The 23,082-nt window shown below is 43.9% G+C and overlaps 1 protein-coding gene and 1 non-coding gene across 7 annotated transcripts in view; both read left to right on the top strand.

Moving 5' to 3' along the window:
- Positions 1-19,217, top strand: part of CKAP5 (cytoskeleton associated protein 5) — a 99,216-nt gene extending 79,999 nt beyond the window's left edge. For 4 of the 6 annotated variants that reach the window (XM_021925832.1, XM_021925831.2, XM_021925830.2 and 1 more), the window contains exons 33-45: positions 1,165-1,337; positions 1,574-1,597; positions 2,507-2,680; positions 2,909-3,029; positions 7,135-7,314; positions 8,714-8,901; positions 9,528-9,603; positions 10,977-11,165; positions 11,256-11,393; positions 11,932-12,015; positions 12,109-12,268; positions 18,175-18,326; positions 18,495-18,872. In XM_021925832.1, coding sequence (XP_021781524.1) covers positions 1,165-1,337; positions 1,574-1,597; positions 2,507-2,680; positions 2,909-3,029; positions 7,135-7,314; positions 8,714-8,901; positions 9,528-9,603; positions 10,977-11,165; positions 11,256-11,393; positions 11,932-12,015; positions 12,109-12,268; positions 18,175-18,326; positions 18,495-18,737 — 1,902 coding nt within the window. In that variant the 3' untranslated portion in view covers positions 18,738-18,872. Of the gene's footprint in view, positions 1-1,164; positions 1,338-1,573; positions 1,598-2,506; positions 2,681-2,908; positions 3,030-7,134; positions 7,315-8,713; positions 8,902-9,527; positions 9,604-10,976; positions 11,166-11,255; positions 11,394-11,931; positions 12,016-12,108; positions 12,269-18,174; positions 18,327-18,494 lie in introns of all 6 variants that reach the window. The other 2 variants (XM_021925829.1, XM_021925834.1) reach the window with 2 other exon arrangements.
- Positions 3,079-3,182, top strand: LOC116269911. The gene has a single exon (XR_004177721.1). It is a non-coding gene; the product is annotated as a small nucleolar RNA SNORD67 (small nucleolar RNA).
- Positions 19,218-23,082: the final 3,865 nt, after the last annotated feature.

Genomic DNA, 23,082 nt, shown 5'->3' with positions numbered 1-23,082 from the left:
CTCCTAGGTGCTAGGTTTCCTGTCCTCTCAACTGTAGCTAAGTTTTTACTACTTTTTAGTCAACTCAACCTATCAATGTGTCCTAGAATCTGAATAGACCCTTGAGGTGTCTCTGATTAGGCTGTTTTAATGGAAATCAAGTTTTCTTTTCTGAGCATTCTATTCATAGTAAATTTGCTTTAGAAATGAGTGCTATTTTTGAATCAAGAAATCTGAGCTAGTCCCGGGTTTAAATTCCTCCTGGCAGTCTGCTCTGTAATTTTTACTGCGTCGAGTTTTTGGTTAAAAAGTGCTTACTTGTGTATAGTGTGGATACTAGTATCTGTCAGATCACGTCTTGAGCTACAGCCATGAGCCAGTTTTCCACTCACATTAGGTTCTGCCTCTGACCTCTTATTTCGTTTGAGCGAGTCTGGACCTCTGTCTTCAGTTACCTCATAGTGTCACCATATATTTACACTGGGCTTAAATATGTTTATTTATATTTTCTGATTTAATTCTCACTACTACTCAGTGAAGAATATAAAACAGTTGGGAATTTTATAGATGACCAAAAATGAAGTTTCTTGCCCATAGTCACACAGCTAGATAGTGGTGACAAAACAAAAAATGGGGAAGCTTCATTTAATTTTTGACCTTTTTATTTGTAGTTACTAATTAGCTTTCTTTTTTATCCTTTCCTTTCCTTTTTTTTTTTGAGACAGGGTCTTGCTTTGTCACCTAGGCTGGAGTGCAGTGGTGTGATCATGGTTCACTGCAGCCTCAACCTCCCAGGCTCAAGTGATCTTCTGACTTCAACCTCCTGAGTAGCTAGGACTATAGGCGTGTGCCACCATGCCCACCTAATTTTTATACTTTTTATAGAGATGGGGTTTCACCATGTTGCCCAAGCTGGTGTCAAACTCCTGGGCTCAAGTGATCCTCCTGCTTTGGCCTCCCAAAGTGCTGGGATTATAGGCATGAGCCACTGCGCCCAGCCCCTCTCCTTCTTTCATATCTCCTCTTCCTGTTAGCAGCTAGGCAGGTATTAACAGTAGTTCATTTTGAAGTGTGGTGCTTTGAAAGTAAACATGTCCTAACATAGAAGGTTCTATTTGTTTTGATATGAAAATAGATATTATTGAGTTATTCAGTTAAGTTTCTAAATTTGGCCTCTTCTTACAGCTTTCTGAAAAGGATATGAGCATGCTCGAGGAGAGGATTAAGCGGTCAGCAAAGAGACCCTCCGCTGCACCAATAAAACAAGTGGAAGAGAAACCTCAGCGTGCACAGAACATAAGCTCCAATGCCAACATGTTACGCAAGGGACCAGCTGAGGACATGTCTTCCAAACTCAAGTATGTAGATAGAGATACTTGTCTAAGAGCATCTCTATGGCCTTTGCCTTGTGTGCTCACAGCCTGTCCTGTAACATAATCTTGAGTTCTTGTAGCCATTATCATGCATGACAGAGTGTCTGGGTAAATGTATTGTAACCAAATGTCTGATCCTTCAGTCTTCATTGTCTTTGTCTTTGTCTCAAAACCACTTCTAAATGGTCTTGTGCCTTCTTTCACTGCTTTTCCGTGGACAGAATTATGTATCGCACTTATAGGATGTAAGTACTGCCTGCTAATTTCTCATTAGCAGGGCTCTTATATCTTTCTAACTTCTGACTTGGATTCATCCCCTCTGGAGGGTGACTAGCTTAGAGTTTATAATCAGGGTAGAGGGTGTCCATAAGTACCCCATGAATCAAGTCTTCCACAAAAGTTCAATGTCATGTGGCTAAAATATTGATTCACTTTCTTCTTTGTGTTATACTTGGTTGTGCTTAATTTCCTATTCTTGAGATAAGGCTAAATAAAATACATGCAACCCAAAATTGGCTTAGGGACTCAAAATACTGCCTCCTAAGCAAGACAGCTCTATTTTGGGTTGTGTCATGAGTATAATTTTAACCAACTTGAATTTGGAAACTTTGAATTCCTATTTCTTGGATGTAAAGCTGGCCCTGACCTGTCAAGAGTGAATATTCTAAAAAGGGGTGACTAGTGGTCTCACAAAGTATAAAATGTGCTGAACACTGCATGGAATGGTACTTATGATTAGCAAAATTAAAGCACTGGTTAATTTGGTGGAAAAGAACCAGCCAGTCTAGATTTTTCTTATATATTTGCCCATAAGTAGTGAACTTTGAGTCAATATAAATATCTTTGATTGTTTTCTGCCCCATCAGGAATAGAAGTACAAGGTTTATGGGCTTTAGTGAACTAGAACAAATACTTATAACTTGGCAGGTAATGTAAGTACAAGTTAAAGTTATCTGCCCTCTTAGGATATTCATGAATCAATGTTGTTGCCTATTAAAGGCACTTGCTTAGACTCAGGGACTTAAATCATTCAGGGGGGCTGAAACCAGAAGTTGAACATCTGTCCTGAAGCTTTGGGGCAACTGACAGTGCTACTCTTGCCCTTTGGTTAAGAAGTCTCTCTTAGTTCAGGAGCCTCCTTTTGCTTCCCTTAGCCAAGCCCGAAGCATGAGTGGGCATCCTGAGGCAGCCCAGATGGTCCGCCGAGAATTCCAGCTGGATCTAGATGAGATTGAGAATGACAATGGTACAGTCCGATGTGAAATGCCAGAACTTGTTCAGCACAAACTGGATGACATTTTTGAGCCAGTCCTTATTCCTGAACCCAAGTGAGTTAAACTCTTTCATTTAAATATGAGCAGTTCATGATGATCAGACGGCATACGTGAAATATGCCCTTTGTGGTAATGTGCAGTTAAAACTTTTTAGAACTGATTTCTTTCTGAATGATAGCAGTTGTTAACTAAGACCTGGACCTAGTGGAGAATTGTATAACTCCAGCTGACTGGGATGTCTTGTAATAGAGATTGAAGTTTTCTCTTTACTCTGCTATCTAGGATCCGGGCTGTTTCTCCACACTTCGATGATATGCATAGTAATACAGCATCCACAATCAATTTCATTATCTCCCAAGTAGCCAGTGGTGACATCAACACAAGTATCCAAGCTCTGACACAGGTAATGGGTGTGCTTCCGTGACAGGGATTCCATTGGTGGACATAGAGGCTATAAATGTGATGAATTGCACATTCGCAGAGTCATAGCATTAGGGGATGCAGGCAGTGTTTCTTTCCTGAGGAGAGAAATGCACAGGTGCCACTCAGTCATCATGTGCCTCAGAGGATGTGGCTCTAATAGAGCCTTACTCTTTTTTTTTCTTTTGGTCTCACTATGTTGTCTGGGCTGGAGTGCAGTGGCTATTCACAGGCACTGTCATAGCACACTGCAGCTCCAAACTCCTGGGCTCAAGTAATCCTCCTGTCTCAGCTTCCTGAGTAGCTGGGACAACAGGCTTGCATCACTGCACCTGGCTAAGCTTTGCATTTTTTAATAATTGCATTGATTCACCAGAGGCTAGAGATAAAACAGCAGCTAACAAGTAAGGACCAACTCTCATGGAACTTATTTAGATTTTAGTGGACAGAGACAAGTAAACAAGAAAATATCACACAGTTGTAACAACTGTGTAAATATAACTTACATGGAGTAATGACAGAGAGGAACTGAGTAGATACTTAGACTGGGTGATCAGGAAAACTCTGATATCCTTGTGGCTAAGAGTATTCCAAGGAGAGGAAAGAGCTCGTATTCAGAGGTCTTAGGGGAGAAATGAGCTTGAAGTTCAAGGAAATAAGGTTCATGTGCCTGGAGCATAGTGTTAAAGGGGGAGAATGATACAGAATAAGATTTGAGAGGCAGACAGTGATCATATCATGTAGGGCTTTAAAAGCACCAGGGTGAGTTGTTTGGATTTTATTTCAATTATGATGGGAAACTATTAGAAATTTTTTAAAACAAAAGTCACGGGTGGGTATGGTGGCTCCTGCCTGGAGTCCCAGCTGCTCAGGTGGCTGAGGTGGGAAAATTGCTTGAGCCTGGGAGGTTGAGGCTGCAGTGAGCTGTGATTGCACCACTGTACTCCAGCCTGGGTGACAGAGTGAGACCATGTCTAAAAAAAAAAAAAAAAAAATAGGCCAGGTGCAGTGGCTCATATAATCCCAGTGCTTTGGGAGGCCAAGGTGGGTGGATCATGAGGTCAGGAGTTCGAGACCAGCCTGGCCAGTATGGTGAATCTAAATTAAGCTACCGAAATACAAAAATTAAGCAGGCGTGGTAGCACCATGCACCATAGTCCCAACTGCTTGGGAGGCTGAGGCAGGAGAATCACTTTAACCGAGTGGAGGTTGCAGTGAGGCGAAATGGAGTGCCACCTATACCCCAGCCTGGGTGACAGAGCGAGACTCCATCCCCAAAAAATAAATTAATAAAATTTAAAAAATAAAACAACCCAAAGTGAATCAACAACAATGTGACAAAATGAGATTTTTTTGTAATTTTTTTCTTTTTGAGATGGAGTCTGTATGATCTGCCAGGTCATGATGAGGGCAATTTTGGCTCACTGAAGCCTCTGCCTCCTGAGTCTGTCTCCTGCCTCATCCCAACAGCCTGGGATTAGGCACCCTCCTGCGCCAGCTAATTTTTTGTAGTAAGACAGGGTTTTCTTTTTTTTTTTTTTTTTTTTTTTTGAGGCCAGTCTCGGCTCTGTCATGAGCTGGAGTGCAGTGGCAATCTCGGCTCACTGCAAGCTCCGCCTCCCGGGCTGCAGCCATTCTCCTGCCTCAGCCTCACGGTAGCTGGGACCTGACCAGCCACCTGCAGCCCGGCTAGTTTTTGTATTTTTTAGTAGAGGCGGGGTTTCACCGTGTGTTATGGGATGGTCTCGATCTCCTGACCTCAGTGATCCACCCCGTCTAGGCCTCCCAAAGTGCTGGGATTACAGGCAGGCCACGGCCCGGCCAAGACAGGGTTTCATCATGTTGACCAGACTGGTCTTAAACTCCTCACCTCAGGTGATCCACCTGCCTTGGCCTCCCAAAGTGCTGAGATTATAGGCGTGAGCCACTGCGTCAGGGTGATAAAAGAAAATTATGTGCTACATTGATGGGATCCAGTGAGAGTTCCACATCACTTTGCTGATATTTCTGATGTTGCATAACCTGAATCATGGGAAACATGTACAAATTAAGGACATTTTATAAAGATTCAAGGTCAAAGCTGGGTGCAGTGACTCACGCCTGTAATCCCAGCACTTTGGGAGGCCAAGGTGGGCAGATCACCTGAGGTCGGGGGTTTGAGACCAGCCTGATCAACATGGAGAAACCCTGTCTCTACTAAAAATACAAAAAACAATAGCCGGGCATGGTGGCGCACGCCTGTAATCTCAGCTACTCGGGAGGCTGAGGCAGGAGGATATCTTGAAACCCGGGAGGTGGAGGTTGCTGTGAGCCAAGATTGCGCCATTGCACTCCAGCCTGGGCAACAAGAACAAAACTTCATCTCCAAAAAAGAGAAAAAAAGAAAAAGATTCAAGGTCCAGAAAGTCAAGGAAACACTGAAGAACTGTCCTACACTATAAAGAGACTGAGAGACATGACAGTCTCTCAGGTAAATGCAGTGCGTGATTCTAGACTGGTCTTTTGCTTTAAAGGACATAATTGAGGTTATTGGAGAAAATGGAATGGGGTCTGAGGATTAGATTGTAGTGACATCAATGTTAATTTCTTGATGTTGATGGTTTTATTGTACTTTTGAAGGAGAATGTCCCTGTTGTTAATAAGTATACCCTAAAGTATCAGGGTCATGGAACATCAGATTGACAACTTTTAAATGATTCAGGATAAAAGAGTTCCTTTACTACCCTTTCAACGTTTCTGTAATGTACTTTTTTTTCACCTTTGCAGATTTTTTGTTTGTATTAATTGTGGAAGAAATTACTGTGGCCACTCTAGAGATAAAATTATATGCAAGGCAAGAGTGAATTCCAGCAATTCTTTTAGGAAGTTGTGGCCAAAATTTATATGAAAGGTACTATGTGCCACTAGGATGATAATGGTGAAGAGGAAGGAAGTCATGGTTTCGGGGTTTCTTTTGGAAGTAGAATCCACAGAACTTGCTAATAGATTGGATATAAACAATGCCTTATTACCATTAGTGACAGCCAGTGCACTGAAACAGAACACTGGACCAATATGTGAGAAAGCTGAGTTTTTGAGTTTGGACCAGTAGTCTGATCTTTCTGAGCCTCACTTTTCATCTGGTAAATGGAGATCGTAATATCAGCCCTGTCTAAAGAGTCTAAAAAGCACTCTTTTTAATAAATTGAACATTTAAACATAAGGATTTTTGTTTTGTTTTGTTTTTGAGATGGAGTCTCGCTCTGTCACCCAGGCTGGAGTTCAGTGTCGTGATCTTGGTTCACTGCAACCTCCGCCTCCTGGGCTCAAGCAGTTCTCCTGCCTCAGCCTCCCGAGTAGCTGGGATTACAGGTGCCTGCCACCACGCCAGGCTAATATTTCTATTTTTGGTAGAGATGGGGTTTCACCACGTTGGCCAGGCTGGTCTCCAACTCCTGACCTCAAGTGACTCGCCCACCTTGGCCTCCCAAAGTGCCAGGATTACAGACGTGAGCCACTGCGCCCAGCCAAACATAAGGATTATTATTCCCTGAATTAGACAATGAGCCTCTTAGAATCGAACCTGTGACTAATTTATCTAATATCTTGCTCAGTAAATATTTGTTGAATGACTGAATCCCTAAGGACTAGTTATTTATATATAAATGGGGCCAGGCGCGGTGGCTCACACCTGTAATCCCAGCACTTTGGGAAGCCGAGGTGAGTGGATCACAAGGTCAGGAGTTTGAGACCAGCCTGGCCAACATGGTGAAACCCTGTCTCTACTTAAAATACAAAAATTAGATGGGCATGGTGGCAGGCGCCTGTAATCCTAGCTACTTAGGAGGCTGAGGCAGGAGAATCACTTGAAACCGGAAGGTGAAGGTTGCAGTAAGCCAAGATTGTGCCACTGCACTCCAACCTGGGCGAAAGAGCAAAATAATAAATGAATAAAATAAGTAAATAAAGTAAATGGGCTTTTTTTTTTAAGGTAAGACTCTGGAAGTACTTTGCTATTAAATATTCTTACAGAGAAGTTTCATATAGTGTCTTCCTGCTACTTTAGAATATAAAGCTTGAAAAATATATCTTGAAATTTTTGTTATCAGATTGATGAAGTCCTGAGACAGGAAGACAAAGCTGAAGCCATGTCCGGCCATATTGATCAGTTTCTGATAGCCACGTTTATGCAGCTAAGACTCATCTACAACACCCACATGGCAGATGAGAAATTGGAGAAGGATGAGATCATCAAGTTGTATAGCTGTATCATTGGCAACATGATTTCGGTAAGGGCACCTCTGCAGGATTTCAGCTTCCCATCAATCTCTCAGCCTACATAGGTTGAAAAGCCAGAGTCCATGCAGATGTTGCAGTGAGTCCTGTGTCACTTGGTAGAATTTTACATGCGTTGTATAGCAAGTTACTGATGGCCTCCATTGCATGTTTGGCTACACTCCATCCCACCTTACTGTTAGGATATAAAGTAAAATGCTTACAGACTACCTAGCTTCTTCCTGTCAGTTTCTTCATCAGGCATGGCAGGCCATAGCTGCCTTTCCACAGGTAAGTATGGTTACATTAAAAATGCTAATTAGCCTGGTTTGATCAGTAGACATTGTATACATGTATTGAAATATCACTCTGTATTCCATAAATTTGTACAGTTATTACATGTTAGCTAAAAATAAAAGGGAAAAAAATTTGTCAATGTTTTACCTTTAGAGCAGATTATAAGGATAATAAAGACATTCTCACTCGGATTTCAATATGCTTTCTTAAATTGGGGCTAAAAGGGTGGACTTAATGATGCCAACTAGCCAGAAATTACAAATTTGGCATAACAATAAATAATTTCACATGTAAAACCAAATACTTTGGCTGGGAGCAGTGGCTCACACCTGTAATCTCAGCACGTTGGGAGGCTGAGGCAGGTGGATCACGAGGTCAGGAGTTCAGGACCAGCTGGCCAAGATGGTGAAACCCCATCTCTACTAAAAATACAAAAAATTAGCCAGGCCTGGTGGCGGGCGCCTGTAGTCCCAGCTACTCGGGAGGTTGAGGCAGAGAATTGCTTGAACCCAGGAGGCAGAGCTTGCAGTGAGCCGAGATCATGCCACTGCACTCCAGTCTGGGTGACAGAGCGAGACTCCGTCTCAGAAAAAAAAACAAAAACAAACTTTTACAATTAGAAAGAAGCACACTGATTAATTTTGCCTATTACTAGAGGCTTGGGGAAGTGTAGTGATTTTGTTTTTTCGTTAATATTCTAAATTTTAAAAACCACAACATAGCCGGGCGCAGTGGCTCGCGCCTGTAATCCCAGCACTTTGGGAGGCTGAGGCAGGTGGATCACGAGGTCAGGAGATCAAGACCATCCTGGCTAACACGGTGAAACCCCGTCTCTACTAAAAAAAAAAATACAAAAAATTAGCTGGGCATGGTGGCGGGCGCCTGTAGTCCCAGCTACTCGGGAGGCTGAGGCAGGAGAATGGCGTGAACCAGGGAGGCGGAGCTTCCAGTGAGCCAAAATCACGCCACTGCACTCCAGCCTGGGCAACAGAGGAGACTCCGTCTCAAAAAAAACACAACATAATTGAATGTTTACCAGAATATGCCACCCACATTTCTATTCTTCACTCTCTATATTGAGTTTTACACCTCCCTGACACAAGTATGTCTGGATAGCTGTTTCAGATAGAGAGCCTTGCCCGGGAGGCGTCCACTGGAGTACTAAAAGACCTAATGCATGGCCTTATCACCTTAATGCTGGATTCTCGGATTGAAGATCTTGAGGAAGGACAACAGGTCATCCGCTCTGTGAACCTCTTGGTGGTGAAGGTTCTGGAGAAGTCGGACCAGACCAACATCCTGAGGTATATCTGTACTCTCAGTCAATAGAGCCTGGGGCATCCTCTCTTTTGTCTACGCTTAGAAACCATCATAGTCAACTTCCTAGGCAAGCTAACAATCATAAATCAACTTCCTAGGCACGCTTAAAGTTATAACTGATATAACTACATCATTTAGTTATAGCGATAACGATAGGTGCAACTGATATAACTACATCAGTTATAACTTTAAGCGTGCCTAGGAAGTTGATTTATTACTCTTCATCGTGGACCAAAGGTATTTTAGCCTGAGACCATGGCTAAAACTAGTAAATACTTAGCCAGCCAATATCATGCATTTTCTAGAATAGGACTGTAAAGTTTGTTGGTTACATTTTTCTTGTACATTTCAGGTACCTTTTATTCTTTCTCAGCTACCAATGACAATGAAAAATAGAGTCACAAACCTTACACTTACCAAGTGGTGACTTAAAAGGCTTAAACGATGTTTATTTTCTTAACTGAACATCAGGTAGTCCAAGACAATTCCTGATCCATGACCTCTCAATTTATTAGATGAATAGAGTAGTCTCACTTGACCTTTCAACTACTGATTTTAATTGGAATGCAGGTTTGAAACTTAATGCTGTTGTGTTGGATTTTTCTTCCAGTGCCCTACTTGTTTTGCTCCAAGACAGCCTGCTAGCAACAGCCAGTTCTCCCAAATTCTCAGAGCTTGTTATGAAGGTGAAGTTGAAATGATTTGATCTCTTTTCTTTCAAAGATGCAATCACTTTGTTAAAAGTATGGGGAAAGAGGAATTGGAGCTAAGAAAGCCATAGGCTCATATCAACCAAGTCATACCTGAAAATATATTTTTCATAATAAAAATATTAATAATTTTTAAAAAATTTAGCCAGGTGCAGTGGCATGCACCTATAGTAACAGCTACTCAGGAGGCTGAGGTGAGGAGATTACTTGAACCCAGGAGTGAGCTTGATCATACCACTACACTCCAGCCTTGGCAACAGTGAGACCTAATCTCTAAAATATATATATGTTTATGGTTTTTATATATATATGTATGTATTTTATATATATGTATATGTATTATATATGTATAAATTATACATACACATACATACACACACACACACATATATATGAATTGGTCTTCAGTTTTTCCCTTCCTACAATTTGTATTCTAAGTTCAGGCCTAAACAGTTCATGGCCTCAAACAGTGAAAGGGAGGAGGTATTTTGTAAATATTTTACTAATTCTCTGAGGATCAAAAGGAAAGAAGTTTGAAACAGATTTCATTTATTTTGGGGAAAAAGATATATAGAGCCCTATGATATTTGGCCTCTTTTGTGAAAGAGACCAAATGAACATATTTATAACATTGTAATACTGTTATTACACTGAATTAGTATCAGATATTTTGTCCCCTTGCATTAGATTTGGTTAAGCAACATGAACCACTTTACTCTCAGGAACCAAGGAAACCCAAGAGAGAATTTCCACCAGGTTAAATGATGGCCCCTAGCTCTGGGGAGTGGGAAGGAGTGGAGATGGGTGATTAGATATGAATGACTGGACACACTTCAGCTGGTGTCATGACAGAAGTGATTTAAAATTTTCATGTTGGCCGGGCGCGGTGGCTCAAGCGTGTAATCCCAGCACTTTGGGAGGCCGAGACGGGCGGATCACGAGGTCAGGAGATCGAGACCATCCTGGCTAACACGGTGAAACCCTGTCTCTACTAAAAAATACAAAAAACTAGCCGGGCGAGGTGGCGGGCGCCTGTAGTCCCAGCTACTCAGGAGGCTGAGGCAGGAGAATGGCGTAAACCCGGGAGGCGGAGCTTGCAGTGAGCTGAGATCCGGCCACTGCACTCCAGCCTGGGTGACAGAGCGAGACTCCGTCTCAAAAAAAAAAAAAAAATAAAATAAAATAAAATTTTCATGTTTTAGCAGCTGAACTTGAAAGATATGATGTGCCACATTTATAGCCCTGGCCATCTTTTAGAAGTGAGCCCAGAGCTTAGGGAATATGAATGGTGACAAATTATCCTCATTCTTCAGTCACTCCTTCTAACTCTTTTATTCTTTTTTCAATAGTGTCTCTGGAGAATGGTTCGACTATTGCCTGATACCATCAATAGCATTAACCTAGACAGAATTCTTCTAGATATCCACATTTTCATGAAGGTCTTCCCCAAAGAGAAACTGAAGCAATGCAAAAGTGAATTTCCCATAAGGACCCTAAAGACCCTGCTACACACCTTATGCAAATTAAAAGGGCCCAAGGTGAGTAAGAATCGCAACTGGTCTCTGAGGGAGCTTGAGAGAAAATCATAGAAATGGCAATGCTATCAGTTGTGCATGTGTCTCCCTCAGATCCTGGACCACCTAACGATGATCGACAACAAAAACGAGTCTGAGCTGGAGGCCCATCTCTGCCGGATGATGAAGCACAGTATGGACCAGACTGGGAGCAAGTCTGATAAGGAAACAGAAAAGGGAGCATCTCGAATAGTGAGTGGCCTGACTTGAAAGATTGAGGGAAATGAGGCTATACCGGAAGTGATCTTATCTGAGGTGTAGGTCACCAGGATACCTTTTCCGAAGGTCCAAGGTGAAGGCTCACAGACTGGTCCAGTCAGTCTCCTGCTGTGGTGCAGTAACCATTTCCACCTTGAAATTTTAAAATCTAAACTAAATATAACCATGTGTTTTTTGGTCCCCAAGAAAGATGCCTAAGGCATTGGTCACCAGATAAATAGCTAGCTCTACTCAACCTGGAAAGAATGTGTCAGTTCCTTCTGCATCAAGTTGAGGTGGAAATCTGAGACTGGAGGCACTCAGTAACCCAGAATGTTAGTGCTTCTGCTGTAAGACCTGCATCATTGGTGCATCTGTTATCTGTAGGAACATACCAATGTGCATGTGTTATCTGTAGGAACATACCAATAAGGCCCAGATTTTGAGATATTTTCTGTTCATATCCAACCATCAGTTCCTAATTAATAACTCAAGTCTAACCAATTCTTCCTTATGTCTTTCAACTTTTCAGGATGAAAAATCATCAAAGGCCAAAGTGAATGATTTCTTAGCTGAGATTTTTAAGAAGATTGGCTCTAAAGAAAACACTAAAGAGGTGAGAGTGAAAGGGTTAATCTGAATAGGGGTCGCTTTATGGTAAAGGGACACTGACACTCATCTCCCCCTCTTCCCTCTTCCTGTTCACCAGGGGCTAGCAGAGTTATATGAATATAAGAAGAAATACTCAGATGCTGACATTGAACCATTTCTGAAAAATTCCTCACAGTTCTTCCAGAGCTATGTCGAAAGAGGCCTTCGGGTGATTGAGATGGAGAGGGAGGGCAAAGGTCGCATTTCCACTTCAACAGGTATGATTTCCTTTTATAGCTCCAGGAATAAGCTCAAAATAGCTCCTAGCTCAGGAACCTGAAGTTTTGGTTGGTTTAAATTCATATCCATGAACCTCAATACTTAATGGTCACCAAATGATCTTCCCATTGCTATATCCAGTAGTCAATTCTTAGCCACCTGAATTGACCCATCATCAGTATTTCACAATGGTAAATTGTTCCCTGCCCTTGAGACAGCTTCTTCACTTCACTTCCAGTTCTCCATGCTGTCTTGTTTTCCTCCAGTCTCACTGGCTATTCCTTCTTGGCCTTTGACTGATTCTTGCTCACTCGCTCACCTCTTTTTTTTTTTTTTTTTTTTTTTTTGAGACGGAGTTTCGCTCTTGTTGCCCGGGCTGGAGTGCAATGGCGCAATCTCGGGTTCAAGCGATTATCCTGCCTCAGCCTCCCGAGTAGCTGAGATTACAGGCATGCGCCACCATGCCCGGCTAATTTTTTGTATTTTTAGTAAAGACAGGGTTTCTCCATCCTGGCTAACACGGTGAAACCCTGTCTCTACTAAAAATGCAAAAATTAGCCGGGCGTGGTGGCGGGCGCCTATAATCCCAACTACTCAAGAGGCTGAGGCAGGAGAATGGTGTGAACCCAGGAGGCAGAAGTTGCAGTGAACCGAGATCACACCGCTGCACTCCAGCCTGGGGGACAGAGCGAGACTCCATCTCCAAAAAAAAAAAAAGACAGGGTTTCTCCATGTTAGTCAGGCTGGTCTGGAACTCCCGACCTCAGGTAATCTGCCTGCCTTGGCCTCCCAGAGTGCTGAGATTATAGGCATGAGCCACCACGCCCGGCCTCACTCTGACCTTTTAATGTGGACATCCCCCAGGGTTCAGTCTATGGTTGTCTTCTCTCTTTCTTATTTCCTTAATGAATTCATCTACTTCACTACTTTAAATAACATTTAAATCTCCAGCTTAGACCTCCTTCCTGATTTCCAAACTGCTATATCCTACATGATATCTCCACCTGGGTTTCAAATAGACATTGTTTCTTTTTTTTTTTTTTTTTGAGACAGAGTCTTACTCTGTCGCCCAGCAGGCTGGGGTGCAGTGGTGTAATCTTGGCTCACTGCAACCTCTGCCTCCCAGGTTCAAGTGATTCTCCTGCCTCAGTCTATTGAGTAGCTGGGACCACAGGCAGCTGCCACCACACCCAGCTAATGTGTGTATTTTTGATGGAGATGGGGTTTTGCCATGTTGGCCAGTCTCAAAAGCAAACAACAAAAAAAACTAAAGTCCTGATCATCCTGTAAGCCTGATCCATTTACTTTTGTTTTGTTTTGTTGTTTTTGTTTTGTTTTGTTGTTTTTGTTTTGTTTTGAGACACACTCATTCTGTTGCCCGGGCTGGAGTGCAGTGGTGCGATCTAGGCTCACTACAACCTCCGCCTCCCGGGTTTAAGCAATTCTCCTGCCTTAGCCTCCCAAGTAGCTGGGACTACAGGCGCCTGCCACCACGCCCAGCTAATTTTTTGTGTTTTTAGTAGAGACAGGGTTTCACCATGTTGGCCAGGCTGGTCTCGATCTCCTGACCTCGTGATCCGCCCACCTTGGCCTCCCAAAGTGCTGGGATTACAGGCGTGAGCCATTGCACCCAGCCAATCCATTTACATTCTTCTCCATCTTGGTTGACATCAACTTTATCCTTCGAGTTTGTTCAGATCCAAAGCTTTTGAGTCTTCTCTTCTGTCAGGAAATTATTTTGACTCTACCTGCAAACCACATGCAGAATTCATCCACACTTCTCCTCACCTGCACTGCTACCACCTTGGCGTGGTGTGTTCTCTCTCATCTGTGTTATTGTCCTATCTTCCTACTTGATCTCCCTGCTTCCACCCTGCCTCCCTCTATTCTTTCCTACACCTAGCATCAAAATGACTCTAATGAAACATTTTCCAGAGGCTCTCCCTTTCACTCAGCAAAAGCAAAAGGTCCTTTAAAGGTCTCTGAGGTCCTGTGTTTATAGGACCTGCCAGTGCCTCTAGTACCTCATCCCCTAGTCCTCTTCCTGTTGTTTCACTCCAGCCCCACCAGCCCCCTTATTTCTTTTTGAGTCAGGGTCTCGCTCTCTCACTCAGGCTGGAGTGCAGTGGCGTGATCATGGCTCACTGGGTTCAAGCAGTCCTCCCACCTCAGCCTCCCGAGTAGCTGGAGCTACAGGTGCATGCCACCATGCCTGGCTAATTTTTGTATTTTTTGTAGAGACGGGATTTCTCCTTGTTGCCCAGGCTGCTCTCTAACTCCTGGGCTCAAGTGATCCACCCACCTTGGCCTCCCAAAGTTCTGGGATTTCAGGTGTGAGCCACCATGCCTGGCCTCCCCCAGTTGTTTCTGGAACACACCAGTCATGTGTCTTCTTAGGGCCTTTGCACTGGCTATTTCTTACATATAAATGCTCCTCCTAAGATGGCTTTGTTGCCTAGCTCCCTTTCCTTTTTCACATCTTTGTTCAAATACCATCTTAGTAAAACCTTTTTTTTTTTTTTTTTTTTGAGATGGAGTCTTGCCCTCTTGCCCAGGCTGGAATGCTGTGGCACGATCTTGGCTCACTGCAGCCTCCGCCTCCCAGGTTTAAGAGATTCTCTTGCCTCAGCCTCCCGAGTAGCTGGGATTATAGACATGCACCTCCATGCCCAGCTAAGTTTTGTAGTTTTAGTAGAGGCAGGGTTTCACCATATTGGCCAGACTGGTCTCCAACTCCTGACCTCAGTTGATCTGCCCGCCTTGGCCTCCCAAAGTACTGGGATTACAGGCATGAGCCACCGTGCCTGGCCAGTAAAACCTTATTGTTTAAAACTTGCAACCTATCCCTCACCCCACCATAGCACTTACACCTCTAACATACTACATAATGTAGTATTTATTAGGTTAATTGTTCAGCATCTGTGTCTAGTCATGCATATCAATATTTTGGCCAATGACGGACTGCATATATGATGGTGGTCCCATAAGATTATTTATTTGAGACAGGGTCTCACTCTGTCATGCAGGCTGGAGTGCAGTGACGATCTCGGCTCACTGCAACCTCCATCTCCTAGGTTCAAATGATTCTTTTGCCTTGGCCTCCCGAGTAGCTGGACAGTTGCATGCCACCACACCCAGCTAATTTTTTGGTTTTTTTTGAGACAGAGTCTTGCTCTGTCACCCAGGCTGGAGTGCAGTGGTGCGATCTCGGCTCACTGCAAGCTCCGCCTTCCGGGTTCACGCCATTCTCCTGCCTCAGCCTCCCAAGTAGCTGGGACTACAGGCACCCGCCAACATGCCCAGCTAATTTTTTTGTATTTTTAGTAGAGACGGGGTTTCACCGTGGTCTCAATCTCCTGACCTCGTGATCCACCCGCCTCGGCCTCCCAAAGTGCTAGGATTACAGGCGTGAGCCACCGTGCCCGGCCTTTTGTGTGTATTTTTAGTGGAGACAGGGTTTCACCATGTTGACCCAGCTGGTCTTGAATTCCAGGTCTTCCTGATCTCAAGTGATCCCCCCGCCTCAGCCTCCCAAAGTCCTAGGATTACAAGTGTGAGCCACCATGCCCAGCCAGTCCCATAAGATTATAATGGAGCTGAAAAATTCCTATCACCTGATGATACCGTAGCTGTCATAATGTCGTAGCACAATTATTTTTGTATAAGTCTAGTGTAGCCTAAGTGTACAGTGTTTATAAAGTTGACAGTAGTGTCCCAGGGTTTCACCTTCACACACCACTCACTCACCCAGAGCAACTTCCAGTCCTGCAAGCTCTATTCCTGGTAAATGCCCTATACGGGTGTACCATTTATCTTTTATACGGCATTCTCATTGTACCCTCTCTCTGTTTAGATACATACTTAACATTGTGTTAAAATTACCTACACTATTCAGTATGGTAACAAGCTATACAGGCTTGTAGCCTAGATGTGTGGCAGGTTATACCAACTAGGTGTTCGCATAACTATGAAATTACCTAACAAATGCATTTCTCAGAACGTGTCCTTGCCCTTAAGCCACATGATGTTATTCGTTAAATGATATGAATGAATGCAGTAACTAAGTTTAAGCTGAAATGTTACTGCCCCCACAGTGAGAAAGTCCCTGTTTGAGAATTACTGCTCACAGGATCTAGAGACAAACGGAAGACTTAGGAGGTTTCAGTTATAGAAAATAACTATCATGAGCCTTAAACCAAGACAAGAAAGACCCAACTGCAAAAGTGCCCTCTCATCAGTGCTGTGCTTAGTTCTTTCCGAGTTTAGTGACATTCACCTGCTCTTATATTTGAGAATGTGTTTGCCTGTCAAAGCATGTCATGTCTCTTTGTGGTTTTCAGACCCTGATCATATCTACTCTCAGCCTGTATCTTGCTGGGCTGAAGCTTCAGTTAATTTTGTTCTCTTAAACAGGAGTTCTTGTTTTTGACACCTTAAATTACGCCTTTCCAAGACTTTACAAGTCTTTTTATTTTTTGAGATGGGGTCTCTTTGTTTTTGTGGGGTTTTTTTGAGACAGGGTCTCTGTCACCCAGGCTAGAGTGCAGTGGTGCGATCTAGGCTCACTGCAGCTTCTCCCTCCTGGGTTCAAGTGATTCTCTTGCCTTGGCCTCCCCAGTAGCTAGGATTACAGGTGTGAGCCACCATCCCCAGCTAATTTTTGAATTTTTTTTAGAGACAGGGTTTCACCATGTTGGCCAGGCTGGTCTTGAACCCCTGACCTCTAAGTGATCCACCTGCCTCGGTCTCCCAAAGTGCTGGGATTACAGGCGTGAGCCACTGCGCCTGGCCAGGGTCTTGTTTTGTTGCCCCGGCTGGTCTTTAATGAAAAAGACCTCTAAGGAGTTGAAGTATGGTGCGCAAAATGTCAAACAGTATGCCACATGTAAACATACCATGGTTTGATCAGGGCAGGCATTCTATCCTCATTTCCAAAGCCCTTTTTGGGGATGTTCGACGTGTGATAATTTTCGCCTAAACAGCACATTTGCAACCTAAGCATGTATTCCCACTGATTATTAAATTGATTTTGTGCCTTAGAGTATTCAGACATCTCTTATTGTTGGCTTTTACATAGTTCTTCATTCATTTTTCACCCCCTCAGAGGATTGTCCTCATCTTTACATTAAAGGAGTCCTTTTTCCCTGGAGTAACCTGTTCTACCTTTCTGTTTACCATAAGGCAGTGTTTCCTCCCAGTACCTTACCTTTGGGGCCTGTGGAATGCATTTGCATTGATACCAAGTGAAATATTTTAAAGGCCTGTGTTGTATCGTTGTTCATTCAGAAATTTAGGAAGTGTAATGGATTTTTTCTTGTTTTGGTTTTCCTCTCTCCTGCCAGATATTGATCTTAGTGGTAGGTTACAGACACTCCAGTTCTACGCCCTCTTTAGATAATTGTTGGACACCTCCTTCTCTTCCCCATGAATACCCCATAGCCTTGGACACCTTGCTTCCTTCACAGGTTCAAATGAGTGTCTCCTATGTGACATTGGTCCAAACTTAATCTAATTCTTCCAAACATTTAAGGTCCTCTGGTTTTTCAGTTGGGCAATTACAGTATCCTCAGGAGTAGCTTCAGCTTTTTGGATTGCCCAAGTCACCGCTGGGATTACTGGAGTGTAATCCCCTGCATAACCCAGGACGCAGATGGATGGCCCAGTTTACATTCTGCCTTTCTGTGTCAATTGTTTGTGTTCTCAAGAAGCTTATATTGTATAGTTCAGAGCATCCTTATCACCAACTCCAGGTAGATTCTTGTGGGATTTTTAGTTTTCAAGTATAGTAACAATATTCAAGCCCCAGGGAATTCTTAATTGTTCTTTTTGGTGGGAGATTAACCAAGGCACTTTAGAAGGGGGATATGTGGATATCTGAATATTCTTTCTACCTTTTCCTCTCTAGGCATCTCCCCTCAGATGGAGGTCACATGTGTGCCCACACCCACAAGCACAGTGTCCTCCATAGGTAACACAAATGGGGAAGAAGTGGGGCCATCTGTCTACCTGGAAAGGCTAAAGATCCTCCGACAGCGATGTGGTCTGGACAACACAAAGGTACTATTCCTTTTCTTCTGTGCAGCTCAGGGAGGGTAGTCACAAGCAGGTCCGAGGCAGGCTGGCCCACAGAGAAGTGTAAAGCTTAGACTTGCTGTATGTGGTTCTGGAGCTGCATCTTGACCTGCTTGACCTGACCTTAGACAATCTCTCTCCTTCTCTCAATAGCAAGATGACCGACCTCCTTTGACCTCTTTGCTCTCCAAACCAGCAGTTCCTACCGTTGCCTCTTCCACAGACATGCTCCACAGCAAACTCTCTCAACTCCGGGAGTCTCGGGAGCAGCACCAGCATTCAGACCTGGATTCTAACCAGACTCACTCTTCAGGAACTGTGACCTCCTCCTCCTCCACAGCTAACATAGACGACTTGAAAAAAAGACTGGAGAGAATAAAGAGCAGTCGCAAATGAAGCTGCCCCATTCCCCTGGCACCCTGCAGCTTTAGTTTACTAAACTAGAAGTCCTCATAGTTTAAAGTGGCCTCAGCAGGCCTAGTGTATACAGACTGGTTGTACGTATCATGCCGTGGAGCTGGGGGAGGAGTCGTTGTGGCACAAGTACTTGTACATACTCTGCTTCTCTTCGTCAGCGTCCCGCTGCTCTAGAAGACTGTCCGTGGATGAGTTTAGTGTACAGACTTGTAAACAGCTGCCCCCTTTGCTCAGTCTAGTTCCCAGATCCTTTTCTTTTTAATTGCTCATTTGTAAAATTGTCCTAATCTTTCCTAGCTTTCTAATAGTTAATATTAGAAACTCTTTAATAGTTTTCCTTTCAGTTTGTGAGCTCTTCTCTGTCGCCCTGAAGGGTCACTATATTCTGTATGAATGCATGGCATGATACAACTAATTTAAGAGTCTTTTATAAATAAAGTTTGCATTAACTATACCTGACTCCCAAGATGCTCCATATCATGGAGTGTTGGGCAGCAATTTTTTAACTTCTTTTGGTACCAGCTGGGTATTCAGCCAGTTAGGGAAAGGTTCATTACTGCTTACAGAGCTTCCCTTTTTCTTGGCTCACAGACTTGAAGCTGTCTTTTATTCCTTTGGAATGGAAGGAACTCTCCTTTCCTGCTCTCCACATGCAGCTCCTAGGGAGCAGAAAAATCTGATCCTTCCTTGTTTTGAGATTTTGGTCATGATTTCCCTCTGCTCATCACCAGTCGTTTGAAGGAGCTCTTGGGCATCCTACCACTTTGCTGACCAAAAGCACACAAGATTGCGCCGAGATTGGCTGGGCTTCAGTGGTTCTCACACTACAACTAGATTTGTGTTCATTTGACTCATGGAGTTTGGGACAGCTTAGTGGTTTCCTGCTTGGTTATATGAGTCTCTTTTGGTCCAGGCTAATAGTTGCTTCACGTTCAGTCAGAGTAAGGATGAGAAAGTGAGCTGAGTATTCACCTCTGGAATAAATTCCACAAGACCTCCCTCCACAGTCAGAAAAACTCTTCAGGATGAAAAGGTTCTGGATTGAGGAGGAGATTTTGGGCAGTTGTAAAGTTCAAAGGAACTTGTCTGTTGTAGCCCACCTTCAACTCAATTGATGTCTAAGAAATGAAAGACTGATGGAAGATTAATCCTGTAAAGGTTCCAGTCATCGTTTTCAGGTGACCCTGGAGCCTCCCGAAATTAAACTTATCTCTCCTTTATAGTGGGAACATGGGAGTGGGTATTTGTTCACCCAAATACCCGGAGTGGGTATTTGGAGGCATTTGCTTCTATAGTAGAAAGACATATTTAGAAAGAATGGCTACAAAGGCTGGGCCTGGTGGCTCACTCATATAACCTTAGCATTTTGGGAGGCTGAGGTGGGTGGATCACTTGAGCCGAGGAGTTCAAGACCAGCATGGGCAACACGGCTCTACCAAAAAAAAAACAAAAATTAGCTGGGTATAGTGGCTCAAGCCTGTAGTCCCAGCTACTTGGGAGGCTGAGGTGGGAGGATCATCTGAGCCCAGGAGGTCAAGGCTGCAGTGAGCCATGATCACTCCACTGCACTCCAGCCTGGGCAACAGAGCGAGACCCTGTCTCAGAGGAGGGGAAAAAAAAAAAGAGTGGCTGTACTCCGGTCTGGAATTAGCACAGCTGACTTGAAAAACCCAAGTACCTAGAGCTTACAACACTGACTGCTATGTTGGAAGAAAATAGACTTACAAGAATGTGTGTTCTTGTTTAAAAAGCAGGTCCTGCATGTTACAGGCAATTCTGAATCCCTTCCCCCTTGATCGAGATGATGCCCTGGGCTGCCACATCCTGCAAGCTCACTACCTTTCGGTCAACCAGAACCAAAGAATGAGGCCAAGGAACTCTGTCCTACTTGTTTTCTGATGTGTTGAAAAATGAGGAGAAAAGAAAATGTTAAGGGGAGGGTGCTAAAGATCCCTATCTCAGGTCCCTTCCCCTGAAAACCACATTAGAAGATCCTAGGCCAGGTACTGTAGCCACAGGATTTTCCTGCTCCACGCCACTATCCTGTGCCTAAGGCAGACATTGATCTTCATTCTTTCCCTGAGCTCATGCATGAGACTTGTCAAGACGGAGCCATGCTCCATCCCATACTTGTGACCACTGCCCACAGTAACCGTGAAGAATGTGCTCTGAAAGGGTATCTTTGAAGTTCTATGATTTTTTTTTGTTTGTTTTTTTGAAAGGGATTCTTGCTGTGTCGCTCAGGCTGGATGGCATGCAGTGGCGTGCCTCTCTCCTCACTACAACCTCCACCTCCTGAGTTCAACCAATTATCCTGCCTCAGCCTCTCAAGAAGCTGGGAAGCTGCGATTACAGGTGCCCACCACCACACCTGGCTAGTTTCTGTGTTTTTAGTAGAGACAGGGTTTCACCATGTTGGCCAGGCTGGTCTCCAACTCCTGATCTCAGATGATCCACCAGCCTCAGCCTCCCAAAGTGGTGCAATTATAGGCGTGAGCCACCACGCCCAGCCTATGACTCATAACTTAAATTTGAGGTCTCATTTCTTGGAAAAATAAATTGCTCCAGCTGGGAACTGCTGGGTGAGGAAACATTCCAGAAAGCAACTACCCCACTGATGGGCTATTTCCAGGGCCCAAGAGAGGGAGGAGGTAAGCAGCAGAGGAACTTTCAACAGCTAGGCCCAATGCCCGGTCTAGTTCCCAGGCAATAGTGAGAATACGAGTGGTGGTAATTCACAGAGAGCTTACTAGGCACTAGGCATTGTGCTAAGGACACCATGTAAGTTCTTTCATTTAATCCTCATAACCGTATGAGGCAAGTAATGTCATTATATGTACCTTTTAATATACAGGTGGCCCTCCAGATCTGTGGGTTTTGCATCTGCAGATTCAGCTGACTGCAGATTGAAAATATTTGTGGGGAAAGAAAACAATAATAATAATACAATTAAAAATAATACAAATTTTAAAATAATACAGTATAACAACTATTTACATAGCATTTATGTTCTATTGGGTATAAGTCATCTAGGGATGATTTGAAGTATATGGGAAGGCTGGGCAGGGTGGCTCACGCCTGTAATGCCAGCACTTTGGGAGGCCCAGACGGGTGGATCACCTGAGGTCAGGAGTTTGAGACCAGCCTGACCAACATGGCGAAACCCTGTCTCTACTAAAAATACAAAAATTAGCCTGGCGTGGTGGCGGGTGCCTGTAATCCCAGCTACTCGGGAGGCTGAGGCAGGAGAATCACTTGAACCCAAGAGGCAGAGATTGCAGTGAGCTGAGACTGCGCCATTGCACTACAGCCTGGGCAACAAGAGCGAAATTCCAACTCAAAAAGATAAAATTTTAAAAATGAAGTATATGACAGGATGTGCATAGATTGTATATAAACTCTGCCATTTTATATACGAGATTTGAGCATCTATAGATTTTGGTATGCATGGTAGGTTCTGGAGTCTATCCCCCATGGATACCACAGGATGACTGCATGAAGAAACTGAGGCCCAGGGAGGTCAGGTGACTTGACCATGATTTTCTCTCTTAATGTTGGAACCAGAATATGAGCCCAGGCCGTCTGATGGTGGGGACTATGCTCCTAACTACTGTATCCCACAATACTGTCAAAGTTTTCTTTTTGTTGTTGTTGTTGTTGTTTTGAAATGGAGTTTTGCTCTCACCCAGCATAGATCTGATTTTTATTTTTATTTATTTATTTATTTTTTGAGATGGAGTCTCACTCTGTCGCCAGGCTGGAGGGCAGCAGCGTGATCTTGGCTCACTGCAACCTCCGCCTCCCGGGTTCAGGTGATTCTCCTGCCTCAGTCTCCTGAGTAGCTGGGACCACAGGCATGGGCCACCACACCCAGCTAATTTTTTTATTTTTAGTAGAGCTGGGGTTTCACCATGTTGGCCAAGATGGTCTCTATCTCTTGACTTCGTGATCTGTCTGCATCAGCCTCAGCCTCAGCCTCCCAAAGTGCTGGGATTACAGGTGTGAGCCATATCCAGCCAGATCTGATTTTTTTTTTCTTTTTGAGATAAGAATCTCGCTCATGTCGCCCAGGCTGGAGTGCAATGGTGCAATCTTGTCTCACTGCAAGCTCCACCTCCCAGGTTCATGCCATTCTCCTGCCTCAGCCTCCCGAGTAGCTGGGACTACAGGCATCCGCCACCACACCCGGCTAATTTTTTGTGTTTTTAGTAGAGACAGGGTTTCACCGTGTTAGCCAGGATGGTCTACGATCTCCTGACCTCGTGATCCGTCCACCTCGGCCTCCCAAAGTACCAGCATGAGCTACCGCACCCGGCCCTGAGTT

This window comes from Papio anubis, chromosome 12, assembly GCF_008728515.1.
Source record: "Papio anubis isolate 15944 chromosome 12, Panubis1.0, whole genome shotgun sequence".
Taxonomy (NCBI): domain Eukaryota; kingdom Metazoa; phylum Chordata; class Mammalia; order Primates; family Cercopithecidae; genus Papio; species Papio anubis.
The sequence above is the reverse complement of the archived record's forward strand: the minus strand, read 5'-3'. Positions and strand labels throughout refer to the sequence as shown.